The sequence below is a fragment of the Schistocerca gregaria genome, chromosome 5 (genome assembly GCF_023897955.1).
Source record: "Schistocerca gregaria isolate iqSchGreg1 chromosome 5, iqSchGreg1.2, whole genome shotgun sequence".
Classification (NCBI taxonomy): domain Eukaryota; kingdom Metazoa; phylum Arthropoda; class Insecta; order Orthoptera; family Acrididae; genus Schistocerca; species Schistocerca gregaria.
Genome location: NC_064924.1, coordinates 119,577,193 through 119,598,350, shown reverse-complemented (window position 1 = coordinate 119,598,350; position 21,158 = coordinate 119,577,193). Strand labels below are relative to the sequence as shown.

The window sequence follows — 21,158 nt, the reverse complement described above, 5'->3', positions numbered from 1 at the left end:
TGATTGGGAAATCAAGAAAACCTCTTGCATTCAAGAATTTGAATTTGAATGTTCTCCCAGCACAATACTACGCCCAGAACAGTGCTTGGATGGATCAATCAATTTTTTCTGACTGTTTTCACAAACAATTTGTACCTCAAGTTCTAGCACATCTGGCTAAAAAAAAGTTGCCACACAAAGCGCTATTGCTATTAGAAATGCCCCAACGCACCCTACATGTGAAATGAAAAGTTATGACGGCAACATAACATGTCTCTTCCTTCCAGCAAACACAACTTCACTTATACAGCCCATGGATCCGGGAATCATCGAAAACATGAAATGTCGTTATAGAAAAATATTTATCGAAAGTTTGCTCTCATCTGATGCATCAACATCTGTAAAACAGTTTTGGAGGTCTTACAGTATTATAGATGCCATTTTCAATGTTGTCAGTGCATGGAGTGATTTGTTAGTGTCAAATCTTAAGAACGGCAGGAATAAACTTTGGCCTCAACCTAGAGGTGAAGAATCGGAGGAACCTGAGTGTGTGACAGTTGACGAGATGGCCAATTTGTGCAATAATTTACACATCAGCACAAATTTGACGTCAGAAGAAGTATCACAGTGGTTAGAGTGTGACAAAGTGGACGGGGGTTTTCAAATTTTGAGTGATGACGAAATTGTTGTGAGCGTAAGTGCCACCGAAGAAGAAGAAGAAGGGGCTGATGAAGAGGAGTGTTCAAACCATGAAAAAAAAAAGAAAAACTATTAGCCATTCAGAGGCCGAAACAATGCTGTCCAAGTGTATAGAATGGTTTGAAAGTCAAGAAGAGGCTAATGCATTGCAGGCACTACTCCTCCGAAAAATACGAAATATTGCCACGGTGAAAGCTCGAACATCAAAAAGGCAGAAGAAATTGACTAACTATTTCCAAGCTAGATCTACTATGTCACCTGTAAGTTTGTAGTACAGTACAGTACTGTACATTACGTATTTTGAAACTTTTGTAGCTATCATGTAATAAATAGTTTTATTTGCTATTACAATAGTGTTTAATTTATTTTCGCTCCGACATATTATTATATTACTGTGAGAATTATATGTTTCTATACATAAAATAATTGATTGAGGTTATGTTATCCGTCTATTCGCTCAACCGTCACGACCACGGTCCCGAAGATGACGGTTAATCGAGTTTCCACTGTACTTTGTTTTGTTCTTTATTCCTCCTTTTTTGTGTCCGTTTATTGTCATACCCCCGGTGTTCGGGAGCCGTTAGTAGTTAGGGAAGTCAAGTCTACCCCTATTGAACACCACGGGTGTCAGTTGCTCTCCCTGCCCACTTTGGTCCCCTACCACAGATAATTATCGGACTCCTTCGTTGTTAGGGTAGAAAAGGGCAGTTAAGGCAACCGCTCACGAGAGGCGGTACATCCCGGTTCGAGGACAATTCTGACACAAATTTTCAACTTTCGCCCTTGTATTACCACAATGCTCTATGCGGATGGCCATCACGATTTCCCACTCACCCTTATCTTTTCCCCTTCCTATATTTCATGCTTACATGGATGTAACCACTGCGTCATCACAAGATGTCTGTTCCGTAAGAGAAGTCCTACAGAACGGGCACCACTCAGATATATATATACAGTTGTTCATTTACTTTCACGCGTTGCTGTTGTTGTCGTCTTCAGTCCAGGGACTGGTTTGATGCAGTTCTCCATGGTAGTGTATCCTGTGCAAGCCTCTTCATCTCCGTATAACTGCTGCAACCTACATCCTTCTGAATCTCCTTCATGTATTCATCTCTTGGTATCCATCTACGATTTTTATCCTCCACACTGCCCTTTAATACTAAATTGGTGATTCCTTGATGCCTCAGAACGCGCCCTACCAACTAATCCCTTCTTCTAGTCAATTCCTTCTTCTCGTCAATTGTGCCACAAACTCCTCCCCAATTCTATTCAGTAACTTCTCATTAATTACGTGATCTACCCATATAATCTTCAGCATTCTTCTGTAACATCACATTTTAAAGCTTCTGTTCTCTTCTTGTCTGCACTGTTTATCGTCCTTGTTTCACTTTCATACACGGCTACACTCCATACAAATAGTTTCAGAAAAGACTTCCTAACACATAAATCTAAACTCGATGTTCAGAAATGTCTTCTCTTCAGAAACGTTTTCCTTGCCATAGCCAGTCTACATTTTCTACCCTCTCTACTTCGACCATCATCAGTTATTTTGCTCCCAAAATGGCAAAACTCATCTACTACATTAAGTGTCTCATTTCCTAATCTAATCCCTCAGCATCACTTGATTTAATTCCACTACATTCCACTATCCTCGTTTTGCTTTTCTTCATGATCAACTTATATCCTTCTTTCAAGAAACTGTCCATTCCATTCTGCTGCTCTTCCAGGTCCTTTGTTGTGTCTGACAGAATTACAACGTCGTCGGCAAACCTCAAAGTTTAATTTACTCTCCATGAACTTTAATTGCTACTCCAAATTTTTCCTTTGTTCATTTACTGCTTGCTCAATATACGGATTCAATAACATCGGGATAGCCTACAACACTGTCACACTCCCTTCTCAACCACTGCTTGCCTTTCATGCCCCTCGACTCTTGTAACTGCCATCTGGTTTCTGTACAATTTGTAAATAGCCTTCGCTCCCTGTATTTTACATCTGTCACCTTCTGAATTTGAAAGAGAGTATTCCAGTCAACAATGTCAAAAGCTTCCTCTATGTCTAGAAATACGAGAAACGTAGATTTACCCTTCCTTAACATATCTTCTACAATTAGTAGTAAGGTCAGTACTGCCTCCCGTGTTCCAACATTTATACGGAATCAAAATTGATCTTCCCGAGTTCGGCTTCTACCAGTTTTTCCATTTGGTTGTAAAGAAATCGTGTTAGTATTTTGCAGCTGTGACCTATTAAACTGATAGTTCGCTAATTTTCAGAGCTGTCAGCACCCACCTCCTTGGGTTTGGAATTATATACTTCCAAGGCTATCAGTAGATCTAATGGAATTTTATCTACTCCTTGGACCTTGTTTCGTCTTAGGTCTTTCAGTACTCTGTCAAATTCTTCACGCAGTATCATATCTCCCATTTCATCTTCACCTACGTCCTGTTCCATTTCCGTAATATTGGCCTCAAGTACATCGGAGTTGCATAGATCCTCTATATACTCCTTCCACCTTTCTGCTTTCCCTTCTTTGCTTGGGATTGGTTTTCCATCTGAGCCCTTGACATTAATATAGGTTGTTCCCTCTTCTCCAAAGGTCTCTTTAATTTTCCTGTAGGCAGCATCTACCTTACCCCTAGTGATACATGCTTCTACACCCTTACATCTGTCCTCTAGCCATCCCTGCTTAGCCATTTTGCGCTTCCTGTCATAAATTTTTTTAGATGTTTTTATATTATTTTTCTCCTTCTTCATTTACTGCATTTTTATACTTTCTCCTTCGTCTATTAAATCCAGTATCTCTTCTGTTACCCAAGGATTACTACTAGACCAAGTCTTTTTACCTACTTTGACATATACAGACATAACTAAAAATCTTTAACATCTAGTAAAGTTAGTATATATTGCAACAGTCTGAACGGTTGGCCCGAATGAATCCAAACTCTGGGAACGGTTGTACCAGTGAGAAGAATTACAGAGAGAGGGAATGAGAGAGAGAGAGAAAGAGAGAACAAGAGAGAGAGAGAGAGAGAGAGTACACCTCCCCATACCCTCCCTATCAGGGTCTCGTGAAGCTCTGTCGGAGAATAATCATAACACACAAGGGGATTGTGAAAGAAATCACCAGTTTCCGGCAGGTTACAATTTTTTTTTCGGATTCAATATTATTAACATTTGACATTCAGGTCATAGGAACATCTTTTACTGTTTCCGAAATTTTGTAGGATTTTACAAGCTAAGGTGAAGAGAATTGCCGAATTAATGGATAAACATTGACAAAATATAATTAACTGCTGTTAGCAATCTGTTTTCTGGGTTTTATTCGTGCTACATGCTAAGAAAGTGTGATTTATATCTCCTATTGTTACTGCTCCATATTCGCAGTCAGCATTATTGCTGCATTCGATGAAGATGTATGCGGAATGTCATGGGTCAAATCTTAGTGGTTTCTCCTTATCTGATGGGTACCAGGTTTAGAGGCCATGCCCGCCAGTATTGATTCATAATAAATCTATTTATTTCGTTTTATACTTGATATTCATCTTTCTACTGGCGTATTACTCATACAGATAATGTCCTCTGTGCTTCTTATGGTAGTATTTTAATATATATAAGTGTTCATCTTGCACTGGCGGTCTTCAGTAAGTATTCGATTATTTCATTATGCAGAGTGTCCTAGAAACGTTACGACAACGTTCAAGGGGCTGTAGAGAGTGTCTTGAAGAACCATCCAAGGATAGGAAACGTCATCTAACGATGCTACAGTGTCAAAACTGAAGGCGACTGGTTACTACAGTCGCCACTGGGGATCGCTGCTGTGGAGGCAGCCCTTGTCTCTTATGAGTGTGATACACTGATGCCTTGATGGATGTCAGTTTCCGATACGAGTTTCCATTTGCAGTTTATTTTTCTCCTGTACACCGAAACCGTTAGACATTTTAGAGGGTGCAGGAGAAAAATGATCTGTGCATGGGAACCTGTGTTTGAAACTGTCATTCACTTAGATAAGAGAACATCGCTTTCACAGAAGACAAGGTCTTTCTACAAACAAGTAGCTCCATCTTCTCCACTGACAGTCGTCTCAATTAGTCGCCATCCCTGAGAAATAAACAACATTGTGAGACGTTCCGCCTAGTGGCAGGCGCCCGCACCTGCAACGTCAACGTTCTGTAGCTGCATTGGGTGACGTTTCCGGACGCGGGTTCCTATTCTCGATTTGTTCCTTAAGGCCCCCTATACAACCCTTCGAAGTTCGTTGTAACATTTCTGGGGCACCCCGCATTTTGTGTTACCATAATCCTAGATCTACGAAAAGATTTTACTTACTTGACAAGATCTTTGTTGCCCATGATGAGTTTTATAATGCCAACTAACAATGGATTAGATATGTTAATAACGGCTGGGATCTGTGTGTCTTCGAGCAGTCCTCTGAAAAGAAAATATTTTTTGCTTTGTGATTGTGAATGTATTGCTGCAGTCACAGCTGTATCATTGCCAGAATATCAAGAAGTCTCAATGGGAAGCAAATGCGATTCACTTTAACCACCAATTGGTAGAAGTGATGCGGAGCGGTACCGTGATTACCTGGGGTTTCATAGTTGTCTGGGTATATCTCGAAATATTCCTAGGTGTTACCAAAAACGGAAATTAGATAATAGTAGCTGTGGTTATTTTCTGATATCTGCAGTAAGTTTATGATTTTCGGAGAGAAGATAGTTGCTCGATTCTGATGAACATTTTAGTCATCTCTTCTCTTCCCTATAAATTTTGGATCGCATGTTCGCTTTTCTCTGTACATTTGGTAATCTAGGGAACTACTGTACGGAGTTTGATTAGGTTTTGACTAATACAATGACTCTCATGGCAGAGTTATGTATATAATTTACTAATATTTCGAGAAAATTGTCTGCATTAATATCAGTGGAAGTCCCGTTGTTGTGAAAACGATGCTACTGTCACCTAACGTTACAGCCACCACATCTCTAGAGAGAGAGAGAGAGAGAGAGAGAGAGAGAGAGAGAGAGAGAAAGAGAGAGCGAGGGCGAGAGCGAACCGCCAGAGCAGACAAGCTGGATGAAGTTCCGTACCGGGCCTGGTGGTCTTGCGGCGGCTAAACCCTGTTTTTCTTTCACATTTCCTTTTAACCTGGCATTCACTTCTCAGTGATATGGGGACTCGCCAGAAACGAAACAGTTCGGATTTTATGTTACACTATAGGTCCCCAACATCCAAGTTGCGTAAGTGAGGTCATGTGATTGTAATCTTTTGAGAATAACTGCACAGAAAAAAACACGCGGACCAAAATCTGTGATTGTAATGTTTTCAGAATAACTGCACAGCGAAAAAACACGCCGACCAAAATCTGTGGTTTTCAGTTTTTGTGCAAAAAATTTTCTGAAAAGTTAGTTCAACATGGACTGCAGCTTTACTTCATTTGCATAAAGGAAGTTCTTCAGTAGCACAGCAGATGACTGAACTTTCAGCTTTCTACTTTCCTTAAATCAAACCCAGGTGCGAACAGGGTTCTTTCCGTGGTAGGGCAGCAAAATCCCTCATAAAAGGTCATCGGAAAGAAATTACGGCCCTGAGTCTCAACAGTGAATAAGTACGTACAAAGCTATAAACGGTAGTTGCCGTCTTGTGCTACGTATTAATACCAAACGTGTTTTTTTCTGTTTTCATTTTAGTTTCTTTGTGGTGTTCAGATATGATCCCTCATGTAGCCTCTGATACATGTTATAACACAGCGTCATTTTTATTAACGTTTAAAACCCGCAGAGGATACGTAGATGACTCTGAGACAAGTAATTTGACCCTCTAAATACCGCGTAGCGGCAGAGAGTGATGCAGCCCCGGTGTCCGCGGAACTACGTGTTAGTCCTTAGTTCTCTCGCTTTGTGTTTATAGAAATTTTCAGGTACACCCTTCCGCTCATAGTATTGCACGTGGCTGTCTCCTGTTTCCCAGTACAATCAGTGAGAAACCATCCGTTGCGCTGAAAACATAGCACAAGCGGCACTCCATACGGCGCGCCAAGGAACACGTACGTATTTACTTTGTCGTACCTCCTTTTGCTTTTACTGTCGTTCGAGCCAACCGTCGCTAAGCATTGCGATAAGTGCAATGCACATAATTACTTCTTTGCTCTCTTTTGCTTTTCTAGGAATAGGTACAATATATGTGATAAGTTATATCTCAAATACTTCGTGGGGCCTGAGGGCGAAGATGAAGACTTAGAGCCTCCATGCGACTTCACCATGAAAATGAACGGAAGGAAGAAAGTGTGAACATGTATTAGCACAGCAGCGACGCAGAACAATCCGGGGACGAACATTCCAATCCCTTATCTGAAATTCAAGCAACGATTACCCTTTTTACGTCAGAAAACATTAAAAAACAATATTGCCAGGCTCGGGCAGAAATATTTCCTCGAATCTGGACGCGTTAATGAGATTCATTCATAAAAATATGACTGACAAAATTGTTGGTTACACAATCCTATATATCTCAGAACAGAGATATACAATTTATATACGAGTGACTGAGATTACAGGTTTACATGTTCTTCGGAAATGATAGCTATTTGTGGAGTTCTGTCCTGATCGCGCTCAACGAAAGTTGCCGCGCCAGTTCCCGAAGTGCTTGGAAACGTAATAGTACAAATATGATGGCTTGCCGGGCTGCGTTTCCATATAACAGATTTATGTTCCTACTGACAAGTATCAGGATTGATGAACGGACAACCAGGGGAATACGAGAAAAGTATAATAAATTGGCAGCCATTAGAGAGTTTTACAGGGATTTTGAAAATATAAAAACAACTACTCCCTGCGATAGATTGTGACCATTGTTGAAATGCTGCTTCCCTTTAGAGGTCGCTGTAGTTTCATCCAATTCATGCCTGCAAAATCGGCAAAGTAGGGCCTGAAATTTTGTGCCATTTCGGCATTAGAACATTTTATAGGGAGAATGTTAGCAACGTGTGGTTCATCTGTAAAGGAGACGGCTTATAGGACTCTAGTGTCATCTATTCTTGAGTACCGCTAGAGTATTTTGGATCCGGACGTTGTCGGATTGAAAGAAGACATCGAAGCAATTCAAAGGCGGGCTGCTGGATTTGTCACGGGTAGGTCTGAACAACACGCAAGTGTTACAGAGATAGCCGGCTGGTGTGGCCGAGCGGTTCTAGGCGCTTCAGTCTGGTATCGCGTGACCGCTACGGTCGCAGGTTCGAATCCTGCCTCGGGCATGGATGTTTGTGATGTCCTTAGGTTTGTTAGGTTTACGTAGTTCTAAGTTCTAGGGGACTGATGACCTCAGATGTTAAGTCCCATAGTGCTCAGAGCCATTTGAACTATTTTTGTTGTAGAGATAGTTCGTGAACTCATACAGGAATCTCTGGAGGATAGACAGGCTCTTTTCGAGGAACACGAATGAGAAAATTTAGAGAATCGGCATTTGAAGCTGACTCCAGATCGAATTAACTGCCGCAGGGTCCTATTCCCAAAATGACAACGAATTTAAATGACACAAAGTAGCGCTCTTACGGAAGGATATAGATAGTCATTTTGCCTTCGCCTTATTTGCGACTGGAACAGGAAAGGAAATGACTTTTAGTGGTACAGGGTATCCTCCGCCACACACCTTGCGGTGGCGTGCGGAGTGTGTACGTAGATGTAAGTGTGGTACGGGCATCACCTAACACGACAGTTGCTTTCTACCATTCTGTCACGTCTCCACGTCGACCGCTCTTGTTGGACTTGTTCCCTGGAACTGCCTGGCGCGTACAATTCGCTGTGGTGACTTAACGTCAACAATGGAGAGTCACGTGACAAGCTAGTAGCAGTTATGCACCACGTAGAGCGCTGCAAAGTGAATAGTGTGCTCTTTTAAGCGGATGAATGTTGAACTGGCCAGTGAGCTAACGTAACAACGAGCGGCAACTTCACCAGGCGTGACCGTCACCTTGTCTGCATCGCCGTAGGGCCCACGGAACTGGCCGGAGAGCGTGGCGCGCGTCTGAGTAGCGCCGGCAATGTAGCTGGCTGGTTTCGGGAGCTCTGCGTAAAACAGTTCTTCAGACAGGGAGAAAGTGCTTCGCACAAATCGTCACTCTCACAAGGAGACGGCACGACCGTGGGGTCGGGAATTTGCCCGCAATTTTGTGTGGTTGTAAGGTGTTAGGCAAATGCAACACCTTCCATGAAAACCCTGACATGATAAGCAAATCCAGTAGTATGTCACATAGCTCCGTATAAATCGTGCCATTAAATTGACCAAAGTAATACGAGTAACGAGTGAGCAAATGGAATACCACAGACTAACACAAGAATGCCTAAATGCATGACGTACCTTTCCACCGTGAGACCGACGCAGTTCTGAGGGGAGAAACGAGAACAGAAGCCGAGAGCACAACCGTGTTAAGCTAGAAGGCCCTACGATAAGGGACGGACTGGACATCCACGACGCCAGCGAACCACTAGGGCCACACCACCCGCAGTTTTAGCGTGAGACTTTTTCGCGTCTCTGTTACGTCAAGGACCACCCCCCAGCCAATGTTAAAAGCTAGAGCCCTCCAGAAAAACAGTATAGATCTTACTATAACACAAAAAGGGCCACTACCACCCGCAAGTTTTAGCGTGAGACTTTTTCGCGTGTATGTTACATTAGGACTACCCCCCAGCCCATGTTACAAGATAGAGCCCTCCAGAAGAACAGTATAGATCTTACGATAACGCTAAAAGGACCACACCTGCTGCAGGTTTTGGCGTGAGACTTTTTCACGTCTCTGTTACGTTGAAAACTTTAAAAACATTGACCCACCACGAAAAGTATAACGTTTCTCATTGGATAGACAGAATTTTTGTAGGCGGAGCTTAAGGTTAACATTGATACCCTGATTGGTCAGTTGAAAACACAGCCATATAGTTTTTTTTAACCAACTTCGGTGAATTGTAGTAAGGAGAGTTGCTTCCGAGATGGCGAGGTGAGTGGAGCTGTGCTGCTCGCCGCTGCCCTGACGCTGCCTAAACACCGACAAGGTAATGAACGCAAGCGATGCCGCATTTTTGATCGCATAAAGCTTCACTCAGAACTGCAGAAGTCTCATCTGTTACACCCCTCTTTTGCGTAATACTAGTGTCGATCGTTAATTAAAACTCATGGTGTTCACATTTGCCACTTGAAGAACAGATCTGGAACGCGATGATTTCTCTGTTATATAGTTATTGAGAAGCCACATCAGCCACTGTAATTTACGACAGGTTAGATAAGTAATTAAAGATAATTGAGGGTCACTGTAGACCATTAGTTTTCTCTTTTGTGAAACTTAATTTAAACCTATATTATAGATGTGATATGGCATAGGTCATCCTTCGATCGATTGTAGAACTTGGAAACCCATTTAGGGAATATTCGTTCACATTTTTGTTGAACGCAGTTGGTTTTTACCATCCTGTATTAAAACATTTCCTTTTATCAATAGTGCAATTTATAAACGATGTTTTGTGAGTAGAATAAAATTTCCAATGGTAAACTTAACTGCTTTTTCGACGTTATTTTACCAGCTAACTAAAAATAGGAAAGCCTTGAACCCTTTCCACTATATTTAGTTAGTATTAAGATTCTTTTACAGGGAGTGCAGTGGAGCTGACGCTGAGATCATTTAGTATTTGGTTATATCATCGCTAGTCTCACTGAACTCTTCTGAATTCTACATGTCATGTGTGGTCTGGCGTCTCCTTACCAGCAACAGGTCGCAGGTTCAAACTAGTTAATTCCCTAAAAAACACGCTCAGAGCGTCGTTGCGCGAAAGTGGTAGGGAGACACGATATAGAACAATCGGACACCACTATGAATGTTTAGATGGTGAAAGAGGACCCCTAACACATCACGTGGTTAAAATATTAGGACGCACTACTCGGAAAATCCCGAGAAAAATCGATCCAAAGTTTCTTAGGTACCTTATAAGCATAAAATGTTAGTCCATTGTCGTGCCGCCGTGCGGCCTACAAGGTTAGCACTCGGGCTTTTACGACAGAGGTCTCGGTTTCGATTCCTCGTCCGGCAATTTTTTTTTCTTCTGTAGCTTGCAAAATTGCAACGCATTGTTAAGGAGAATCGTGAAATTAATTTCCGGGAAGATTGTATAAAAATTCATTCTATAATTCACCATCAATTATCGTCACCAATATTCCGAGACGTGATTTAATATGCCTGGTTTGCCTCAAAATTGCCACAAACTTTCGTAAATGTTTATGGGGTATGTTTCTGTACAGATTTATTGCAAACGCCCTGTGATTGTAAAAAATCCGCTTTTATATGTTGCGCAAGATGTCGCAAAAATTTTTGCTTTGTTTGTTTTTACGATGATTGCCACTGCGATTCTTGTTTATAATTATTATATATATAAAAATTGAATGTTTCCCAGTCGACCTTTTTCTTCTGATTACAAAGGCAATGTTTCTCCTCATATACTTTACAATGAAAAATAGAAAATCCACCGCCATGAATTGGTTGTTGGACAAAAAGAAAATAATTTTTATTCAATAATGCAACTAATTTATTAAAGATAATGTAGGTTTGGGAAACTTTCTGAATAATTGGCGGAATAAGCAAAGGAAATGAAACAGAAGGGGAAAAATGTGCCAGAGGAGGAATCGAACACGAGACCTCTGGCGTAAGAATTCGAGCCCTAAACACCGAGGCCAGACGGCGGATTGGCAGTGTACTAACATTTTATACTCATAAGGCACGTAGGAAACTTTGGATCGATTTTTCCCGGGATTTTCCGGGTAGTGAGTCCTAAAATTTTAACCACGTGAGGTGTTAAGGGTCCTCTTTCACCACACAAAATTGTGGACAAATCCCCGACCCCACGGTCGTGCCGTCTCCTTGTCAGTATGGGGGACGTACAGGGAAAACGGTGCGTGCTGCACCTCAAATCATCCTTACGCGATACACCTGTACCTTTGATCGGAGTTGTTAAATTTTACTGCTGGGGAAGCTAATTTTGGTACACTTTACAGGGAGATTTACAGAGTTAAGACAGAGAAATACTATAACATAATGGTCAATAAAATGAACGCAAATCTCGCTCTGTTTATTGAAAGATATGTTGTTTCCATTCCATTACGTAAAATTTTGGGAATAGTTCACAACTGGGTAAGGAGACATAACGGCTCAATTTCATCAAGACAGTTTGTTGCAGCCTTGAAAGATGCCTTCAGAGTACTAAAATGTAATGAACAAGAAATATGCTTAAACAGACTTATGTGAACCATCTTCTGTTACTGTACGGCATAGGTTTGTTTGTTTTAGGCCCTAGAGCAATGAATTCTAAAATGCGATAGAAGTTATCAAGAGAATAAATCTACAGGAAGCCTGATGATTATATACGGATCAAAGTATTGTACAATAAATATTCCTATAGAAACATGGTAACCATTATTGATGAAGCTACACAAGCACTTGATTAATTTGCTTACAGATTACAATTCAACACACCATGCAGCTTAACGCCTCAATGAATAAATAAAATTGAGCGTATAATAGGTTATCGGCTCATTTGAAGAACTGAATTCTTTGTTCAAGAGTTAATTTCCATCGCGTCTTAAACGTAAAGTCTAACACTAGTGTATTTTGCCATTAGCAACTTGCAAAACGTTACGTTACGCGCTTCAAATGCTCAAATTAAAGACTACCGAGCGAACAATGGAAATGTACGTGTTATAGATAGCAAAAAGACTGAAAAACAAAAAATGAATAACGGGAAGTAGTACATGGATAGATAATAGTGTCTATTCCAAAGTGAAATGCTAATCGGCAGCACATAAAACAACACAGAATGATGTGAGATGGACGAAGGAGATCCTGTGTATGATTCTTTGTGATAAAAATGCCCTGTAGTACGTCCTAACGGAAAGTGGACTATCACTGAACAAATATGACAAATTTGTGTCGTAATGAATGAACAAGGGAGAAACAGACCAGCTGAAAGTGGTGATTATGATGTAGATGTTACTTGTTGTTTCTGCTCAGATTTTTAAAAGAAACAAAATAGTATGACACATGAAAACACGTAGGTTTACCTAATTTGCTGACATTTGGAAACTTAATTATTTTGCTGTATAAAATAACACACAAGTCTCCAATTCCTTATAACAAGTGAAGTAAACTGTAGCTGAAATAATGAAACCCGAAGGCACGAAAAACTGCAAAAACCTATATGCTATAATTAAAACAACTCAATAAGGATCTAAACAATCCATAATTATAGTTTTCTTTGTGATAAAACCGCTCTTCAGCAGCTTCTATCATCTTCCATGCTAATTACGTGAGTTGAAGTATGAGTGTATTTTGTCAAGACAATCCTTGTCAGCAATGACGAGTACAATGATCTTGTTCGCGTCAGGTTGTATCCCTAGCTGTTCCGTAACGTTAATTGTGGTTTGTTGGCGAATCACTGAAGCATGGTACATAATCCATAGCTCCACACTCCAAGGTACTTATTTTTTCTAAGTGTTGTTAGGTCCTTGTATCGTGGTTCTACGATTTTCTACGATTTTCCGTAAAGCAAATTCTTAAAAATTTCTCTGTCAGGCAGCATTAGTGGAGGCAGTAAACAAACTCGAAAGGAGAGCAGCGTGTTCCACAGTGGATTCAATTAATATGTGCGAGAACGCCAAGGAAATGCTCAGAAAACACAGGTCGCAGGCGGTAAAAAGAGAGGCCATTTGTAACATGGTGAGGTTCATTGTTAATGCTCCAAGACTGTTCGAGAGTCAGGTAACATATAGCTCCGTTCCACATAATGATAACGGCGGGAAGATCAGGAACGTTAGAACTCGTACGTCCGATCGCTGCCAATAGTTCTCACATTTCACTTCACACAAATGTTGGCGTACTTCTGTAATTTTAAGTTGACTAATTAACACATTTGAATTTTGCTGTTTTAAATGTTGCCATGGATGACACGTACCGTTTTTTCTTTGTGCAGAGACAGAGACTGCTGCGAAGGGAACGCGGTGGAACTCAACAACAGACGCTGCGACCTTGGTGGGGCCCTCAGCAACCGCGGGGAAAGAAGAGCCATCACATGCCGCAGAATGTAATATCTTTGAAACCATATCTGGGCATTCAAGATTTTACCAAGCAAGGGAATCAGGTAACGATGTCGTAGATCGTGGACCTCCACCTGGCATTACGGAGGAGAAATGTAGACTGGAAGTAGAAGAAGCGTACGCTCCAGTTTCCACTAGCGAAACGTGTGAGACACCCAGAAGTTCTGAATGTCACACTGGAGCTACTGCAGGCGACAGTACTGCCCCTTCCTGCTCAGACATGGAAGCACAGGCAGATACATTTTCTGACCACGAACCTCCTATTGGGAAAAAATGCTTTAGACTGGATCTGGATGGAACTTATTCCCCAGGTTTCTCCAGAGAAACGTCGGAATGTCACACTGGAGCCATGGCAGGTGATAACACCCTCCCGTATTGTTCAGGCACAGAGGCAGGCACCGACAGTGTCGCTGATCACGAACTTGCCGTTGACGTTATTGAGAAAAAATGTTCTAGACTGGAGATGGAACATGCCCTCTCGCTGGCTGTCTTCAGTGAAACCTGTGAATCGTTGTCCAGAAGTAAGGAATGTGACACCGACGCTGCTGCTGGGGGTGACAGTACCATTCCACCATTCTCGGATGAAGACGAGCATCAACTTTTCGAGGCTGTGTCCATGTCGCACACAACAGGCGAAGGCCCTACAGATACTGAAGAGCCTTACGAGCTATGTGCTGCCGATTTTTCCACAGTGCCATCGGAAATAGAAGAAAGCGTCTGGAAGGAGATTCGTCACGTGAAACGGCGACTATTGCAAGGGAACAAGCCATCCACCAAGCGGCTCCCACGCGTTGCTTTGGTGGCACTGTTCGACGCAGTCGACGCCTTTATCGGTGACGCCGGGTCGACTTCTCCCGGTCCCGCAAGTGGAGCCCGCGGCTCAGGACGCGGCTCGGGCACCTTCTTGACATCCAGGCGGTGTGGTCCGGCTTCCAGGGTTTCCAGCCTCCAAGAGTCGCAACCGCCGGAGGAAGCCCACACAGGGGCCGACGTGTGGACCTCAAAGCACCTCTCGAAGACACTGGAAGCCATCAGTTCGCGTCTCGAAAATGTGGAACGGTCCTTGCGGTCGTACCGCTCTGACGCCGCAGATACTTCCAGAGAAGTGACGGAGGAACAGAAACGGCTTCTTCTGGAAGTGGAGAGGAAGATGGTTGGCGTGATGTCTCAGGGGGTGGGAGAGCAGAGGTCCCGGCGGACGTTCCTGCAAGCAGAGGTGGAGCTGTTGGCGCGCAGGCTGCTGAGGCTGCGAGACGCCCTGAGGGCCGTAGGTGGGTGCGGGGGCGGGGGCGGCGGCGGCGAGGCCAGTGGCGGAGGGTACTTCACGGAGCTGGATGTGCAGGTGGCGCTCAACGGCGCTAGGAGGCACCTGAGGGCTGCGCTGGCCGCGGCGGCCAAGCTCTCCCTGCAGCCGGCAGCCGACAGCGAAGAGCTGCCTTCTACCGGTGTCGATGTTCAGGGAACTTGATTCAGCGACTCTGTCACAGAGCTGTGCACCTTTTTGTCATAATAACGGTTGAAAAACCTCTGTTCGTTCAAATAAAGCAGTTTTTCTGTTATTTGGGTAGTGTTTTGTGATTCTTACCACCAGAAACCTGGTAAAAATATAAAACCTTTCAGATACAAATGTGCAAATAGAAAGAATCTGTACAATATATTTTAATCTCTCCATTGTTGTTAGCTGTCGCACGTTATGAACACTCACCAGCAAAGTATTCTATTAGCTGATGCCTTATCTTCGGGTATTTCTTCTTTGGCGCTGATTAGTCACACTACATCGTGTCATCAGATGTATCTGGGAAATCAATCACATTTCTCTTGATTGGATGGAAACAGATACCTCCAAACATGCTGTTTCAAGTAAAGGTATTCAGAAGCTTATATTTTCAGATTACATTTGAAACGAAAACTGGAAACAGAACCAAGTACGCATTTTCACACAGAGTTCCATGATTTCTTTCCACATGGTAAAGTGTACAGTTGGATACCACTTAGTATCGGTTTCGTTTTCCCCCAAATCAGTACTGATTTTCGTAAATACACTTGATGATAGAATGTGCATCTCGAAATTGATCATATGTTGAATTAATAATCAACGTCAGTTACTATGAAGCCCGACGAGATCCTTGAACTTTAACTTGATAAACGCTAAACAATAATAACTTTTCTTTTGTCTCGATCACACCTTTTATTTTCCCAACAAAATTACACATTTCGCCTTTCCCTCATTTTCAAAGGCAGTGTTGCGTCCGTCATACAAAATCGTTCATTAGATATGTTGTATCAGGTCAACATTCTCTGTCACCAGACAAGTGGGATACAGTATACCTATTGAACAATTCCATATGACTGACATAACAATGGCACTGAAAATGACGGAAAGTCGAAATGCTTATGGTTGATGGAAAAGTAAAAAGTGTAGTCAAGATATAAGAAAAGTTATCAAAAGTGCATCCAGATAGCCGCGTTGTCTCACAGCATTTTCACGCAAATTGCAGGATCCAAACAATAATTTAAGATTTCTTTACGGGAACCATATGGCATCAGACTCTTCGATTACACAATCTTGACATGACACTAACAATGAATGCAAGGGTACATAAGAAATGAACTCAGGAAGATGTGGATAATATATACGACCAATTTAAAGTGATAATGAAACATTGATAAAACGGCCAATCTGATTTAAATACATTGCTCTCCCATATTTTACAGCTTTATATATTACATGTTTAAACATGCCTGTGAGGCAGCAACTGTGCAAGGACATGATCTGTATAATACAGCCATTCCGTTATAACAAGATTGAACTTGAACTGCTTTCGACACCGAATATGGGTATCTTCATCAGAAAATCCAAAAGAGTTATCGAAAAATGTTACAAAACCATTAATACAGAGAAACATCAAAAATATATAGTACAATATGTACATGATACAGAGTGATCACTTTAGTTGCTGGGTGCGGGTGGCGGAGGTGGGAACCACGTGGTTATCTTGTTTCTCCCAAGGATGAGTAAAATTTCCACTGAAGTTGGAGGAAAACAACAAATCATTTCTACAAGTATCTTCATTGTACTGTCAGTCGTAGAGGTTTCTCCGTGTTACACCTACGTTGTAGGCTGGAAGAACTTGAATCATAGTTGCTCTTTGGTTGTTGAGCTTCCATAACAAGGTAATTATATTTTTTCCCGACTGAGACTTTCGATGGCAGCGAAAGTTTGTAAATGGATTATCTTTTATTTTATAAACACGGATCACAATAGGAGTTTACTACCTACAGATATACTGATATTTCATGCCTTTCACCAGTGATATATAAATGCATCGCTTCAGCTTTAGCTACTTCGAGGGAACAAGTGTAATAAGTAGAAAAAAGCCAGTGAGCGATGAAGAAATGAGAGCCCATTTTCTCAAGAATGGGACGGTGGTATAACAAAATAACGAAGTGATTCATCGGAAGACAAGGAAGAATTAACAATATCGTTGACCATTCAGTAGAAACTTTGTGAATTCGGAGATAAAGATTGAAAGAAACGGTACAAGTCTGTTAAACCTCTTCCAGACCAAGAAAAAGAGACAGTTAATAATTTTTATTTTTAATTCCATTTTCCACCATGCTTCCGCTCTGGAAGATAGCAACAAGATCAATAAAATATACTGTTAAACAGTGTTTCTTTTGAACCAGTCACATGGAGGTGTTCAGATCGCCAGATTCTCGCACTGTGTGTGTTTAATGTCCCAGAAACATGAAAAGTTGCCTCGTTGCTGAAACAAACTCGCTTGAGGAATGCTTCATCCTCCGAAAGGCATTCCAACATGTTGAGTGCAAGTTCTGTCTATAACAGGTGCACTTTGTAAGCGTACAACCGCAAGTTCTTGTGGGGGACCTTATGCACAGTTGAATGTGGTAGTTGCAACTGTGTGGCAGCAGTGCGGATGGACTTCGTAGGTGAACGAGTGAAATTTAAAATTCGAACGATGTTTTTCTCGGATGTTCTTGGTCGCCCGCTCCTCCTTTTATCCAACACTGTCCCTGTCTCCATAAATTTTTTGTACTAGGCACGGATTGAAGGACGCGATGGTGGATCTCTTGCATACTTCGTTCGGAAACTTCGTTGAGTCTGAACATCCGATTTTGTCTCAATAAACCAGGACACACATTGTGCCTTCTCTTGAGGAGTTGCATTTTATAGAGATTTAGTTCCTTCCATCAACAGAGTGTCTGAAACAAAAAAAAAATTGTGTATATAAAAACTTTAAAACAGCGATTACAGTAAAAGAAATTTCGTTAAAATATTTCAACAACTGCTGTTGTAATAAAATTTTGAAGTTGTAAAGGGACTTTGTTTACACCCTGTATTTACTGCTGAAAGAAACGCAGACACTAATAGTGAGCTTTCTGCAAAAATCGCAGACGCTGCACATCGTTCAGTGCTATACGATTACGCTTGGTGGCTTGGTCGTTCATTGCAGAATACATGCAGCAGAGTTTCAAAAAATTAATAATGATAGGATTTTATCCCACTTGTTGCCGTTTTTCCGTTACTTCCTCATTAGTTATGTGTTCTACCCATCTAATTTTCAGCATTCTTCTGTAACACCACATTTCGAAAGCTTCTGTTCTCTTCTTGTCTGCACTGTTTATCGTCCTTGTTTCACTTCCACACACGGCTACACTCCATACAAATAGTTTTAGAAAAGACTTCCTAACACTTAAATCTAAAGTCGATGTTCAGAAATTTCTTCTCTTCAGTGCCATTGCCAGTCTACATTTTATATCCTCTCTACTTCGACCATCATCAGTTATTTTGCTCCCCAAATAGCAAAACTCCTTTACTACTTTAAGTGTCTCATTTCCTAATCTAATTCCTTCAGCATTACCCGACTTAATTCGACTACATTCCATTATCCTCGTTTTGCTTTTGTTGATGTTCATCTTATATCCTCCTTTCAAGACACTGTCAATTCCGTTCAACTGGTCTTCCAAGTGCCTTGCTGTCTCTGACAGAATTACAATGTCATCGGCGAACCTCAAAGTTTTTATTTCTTCTCCATGAATTTTAATGTCTACTACGAATTTTTCTTTTGTTACCTTTACTGCTTGCTCAATATACAGATTGAATAACATCAGGGAGAGGCTACAACCCTGTCTCACTCCAAAAATTGAGATAATAAACTATAAAATTCGACTATATTCCATTATCCTCGTTTTGCTTTTGTTGATGTTCATCTTATATCCTCCTTTCAAGACACTGTCAATTCCGTTCAACTGGTCTTCCAAGTCCTTTGCTGTCTCTGACAGAATTACAATGTCATCGGCGAACCTCAAAATTTTTATTTCTTCTCCATGAATTTTAATATCTACTCCGAATTTTTCTTTTGTTTCCTTTACTGCTTCCTCAATATACAGATTGAATAACATCGGGGAGAGGCTGCAACCCTGTCTCACTCCAAAAATTGAGATAATAAACTGTAAAATTTAAGTTTTCTCTGAACATGAAGTTTAAAACGTAACAGCTCAATTATTTTTCATAAATTAAATAAATTCTAGATTTACGTACACCTGTAAGTATGGTTTGTGTGCTGCGCAAAATTCAACGAAGAGTCTCTCTTACTTATGAAGAAAATTTAAGCTATAGAAACAATGCAGCCAATAATACGTGAAAAAATGATGAAATTTCACACGTAAAAAATACTTTTTGTTATGGTTTTGAACTTCCACTGCTATGGGTGTCAATCCTGAGTCCTTCTTTGGCATGCTGACAAAGTTGTACGGATTTGTTTGTAAACGTATAGACAGTGGACATTAAAACCTGCGATGCCTCTCCTGCTCCAAGTCGTCCCGTTTGACGTCCTACGCCCCTAAATATATTGCCTCTTAAAGTTTTACTGAATACATTGCGTTGTCAGATATAATTACCTTTGGTTTTCCTACGTAATGAATGCAATCACGCGAAAATCATCTTATGACAGTGTTTGCAGTCTGAGATTTTATGGCGTAAAGGTTAACATGCTCCGAAAATATGTCATAAAATACTAATTCTTATTTAACACCATCGCTACTTGTCGGATGGTGTCCACTAATGTCTGTTGGTTTACTGGGTAGTATGAAATGTAAATCTGTCTTAGAGGATAAATTCTGTGGTTTAGCATTCTGACAAGATACACTAGTTCGGAGTGTGTAGTGAACTTTTCTCCTCATGTCGATAATGGAACAGTACGTGTTGATTGTGATAGACACTTCTTCGTCCTATAATGTACCCAAAAGAGTGTGTGTGTGTCTAAATAAGTTGGGTTCTGGGTCCTTGCGTATACATCCACACCAGTTAGTGCCATTTGGATGTCCACGACAGAATAACACATCTTGATATATCCTATAACGGCTAGACAGTGGATGATTAGGTTGATAAGTCAGCAAGGTCCTTCGTTACCTTGTTCCAGTGCTGATCTGACATTTCTAAATCTGACATGTTTTTACACAAATCAATGTAGTATTCTTAATATTGTTAATCCTGCGTTAAAAGTGTTCTATGGTCGTTCTCATTTTCTAGATCAGTGTTACTGTCATTTTCATCTTGTGGAAGGCGAGGAGAAGCGTCAGCAATGATGCTGTCCTTTCCTTTAACAGAAAAAATCTCAAATGAGTAATTCTGCAACGACAAAGACTAGCGTGATAATCTGGGATGGACTAACTTACAGGTTTGCAGTATACTTAATAATTAAACTTTTTAAAATCGTAGACAATAGCATGAGTTTTCAGTTCAGCTATTGAATATGTTCGTTCACATTCGCTTAAGGTTCGGCTTGTAAATTCAATGATTTTTGTCTGTTTCTGTTCTCTGTATTTAACCACCTCTGAAACAGGCAAGATCCTAAGCCACTGAGACGCGCGTCACATGACATAAGAATCTAGACTAAAATCTGGATGGTTTAAACTGTTTGAATTTACTAATGCACATTTTATGTTTTGAAAATCTTGGTCGAGCTGCTTTGTCCAGATCCATACATATTTTCTTAAGTAAAGCTAGCAGGTGTTTGCTGTTTATTAGTTACTGTGGAAGGAAACGATGGAAGAAAGAACATAGTTCTAGATACGATTTCAGTTGTTTTTTAGTACGTGGAGCAGGAAAATTTTTGATAGCATCTAACTTATGCCGATCAGGGAACCTTGTGCGTTAATTATGTGCCCTAGATACCTTATCTCACTGATGCAGATTTAGATTTTTTAAGGTTTGCTGTTACAGCAGTCTGCACAATTTTCTACAGAATTTTTTCCAGTATTTAGCGATTTTCTTTCCACGACTTTGAGACGACCAGAATGCCATCTACTTTCTACTAATTCGCCTCCAAGGACTG

At 41.1% G+C, this 21,158-nt stretch overlaps 1 protein-coding gene across 2 annotated transcripts in view; it reads left to right on the top strand.

Moving 5' to 3' along the window:
- Positions 1-15,441, top strand: part of LOC126272993 (uncharacterized) — a 32,744-nt gene extending 17,303 nt beyond the window's left edge. Inside the window, exons 2-3 of one of the 2 annotated variants that reach the window (XM_049976346.1) lie at positions 13,677-15,071; positions 15,143-15,359. In XM_049976346.1, the coding sequence (XP_049832303.1) occupies positions 13,677-15,071; positions 15,143-15,162 (1,415 nt within the window). In that variant the 3' untranslated portion in view covers positions 15,163-15,359. Of the gene's footprint in view, positions 1-13,676 lie in introns of both variants that reach the window. The other variant, XM_049976345.1, reaches the window with a different exon arrangement.
- Positions 15,442-21,158: the final 5,717 nt, after the last annotated feature.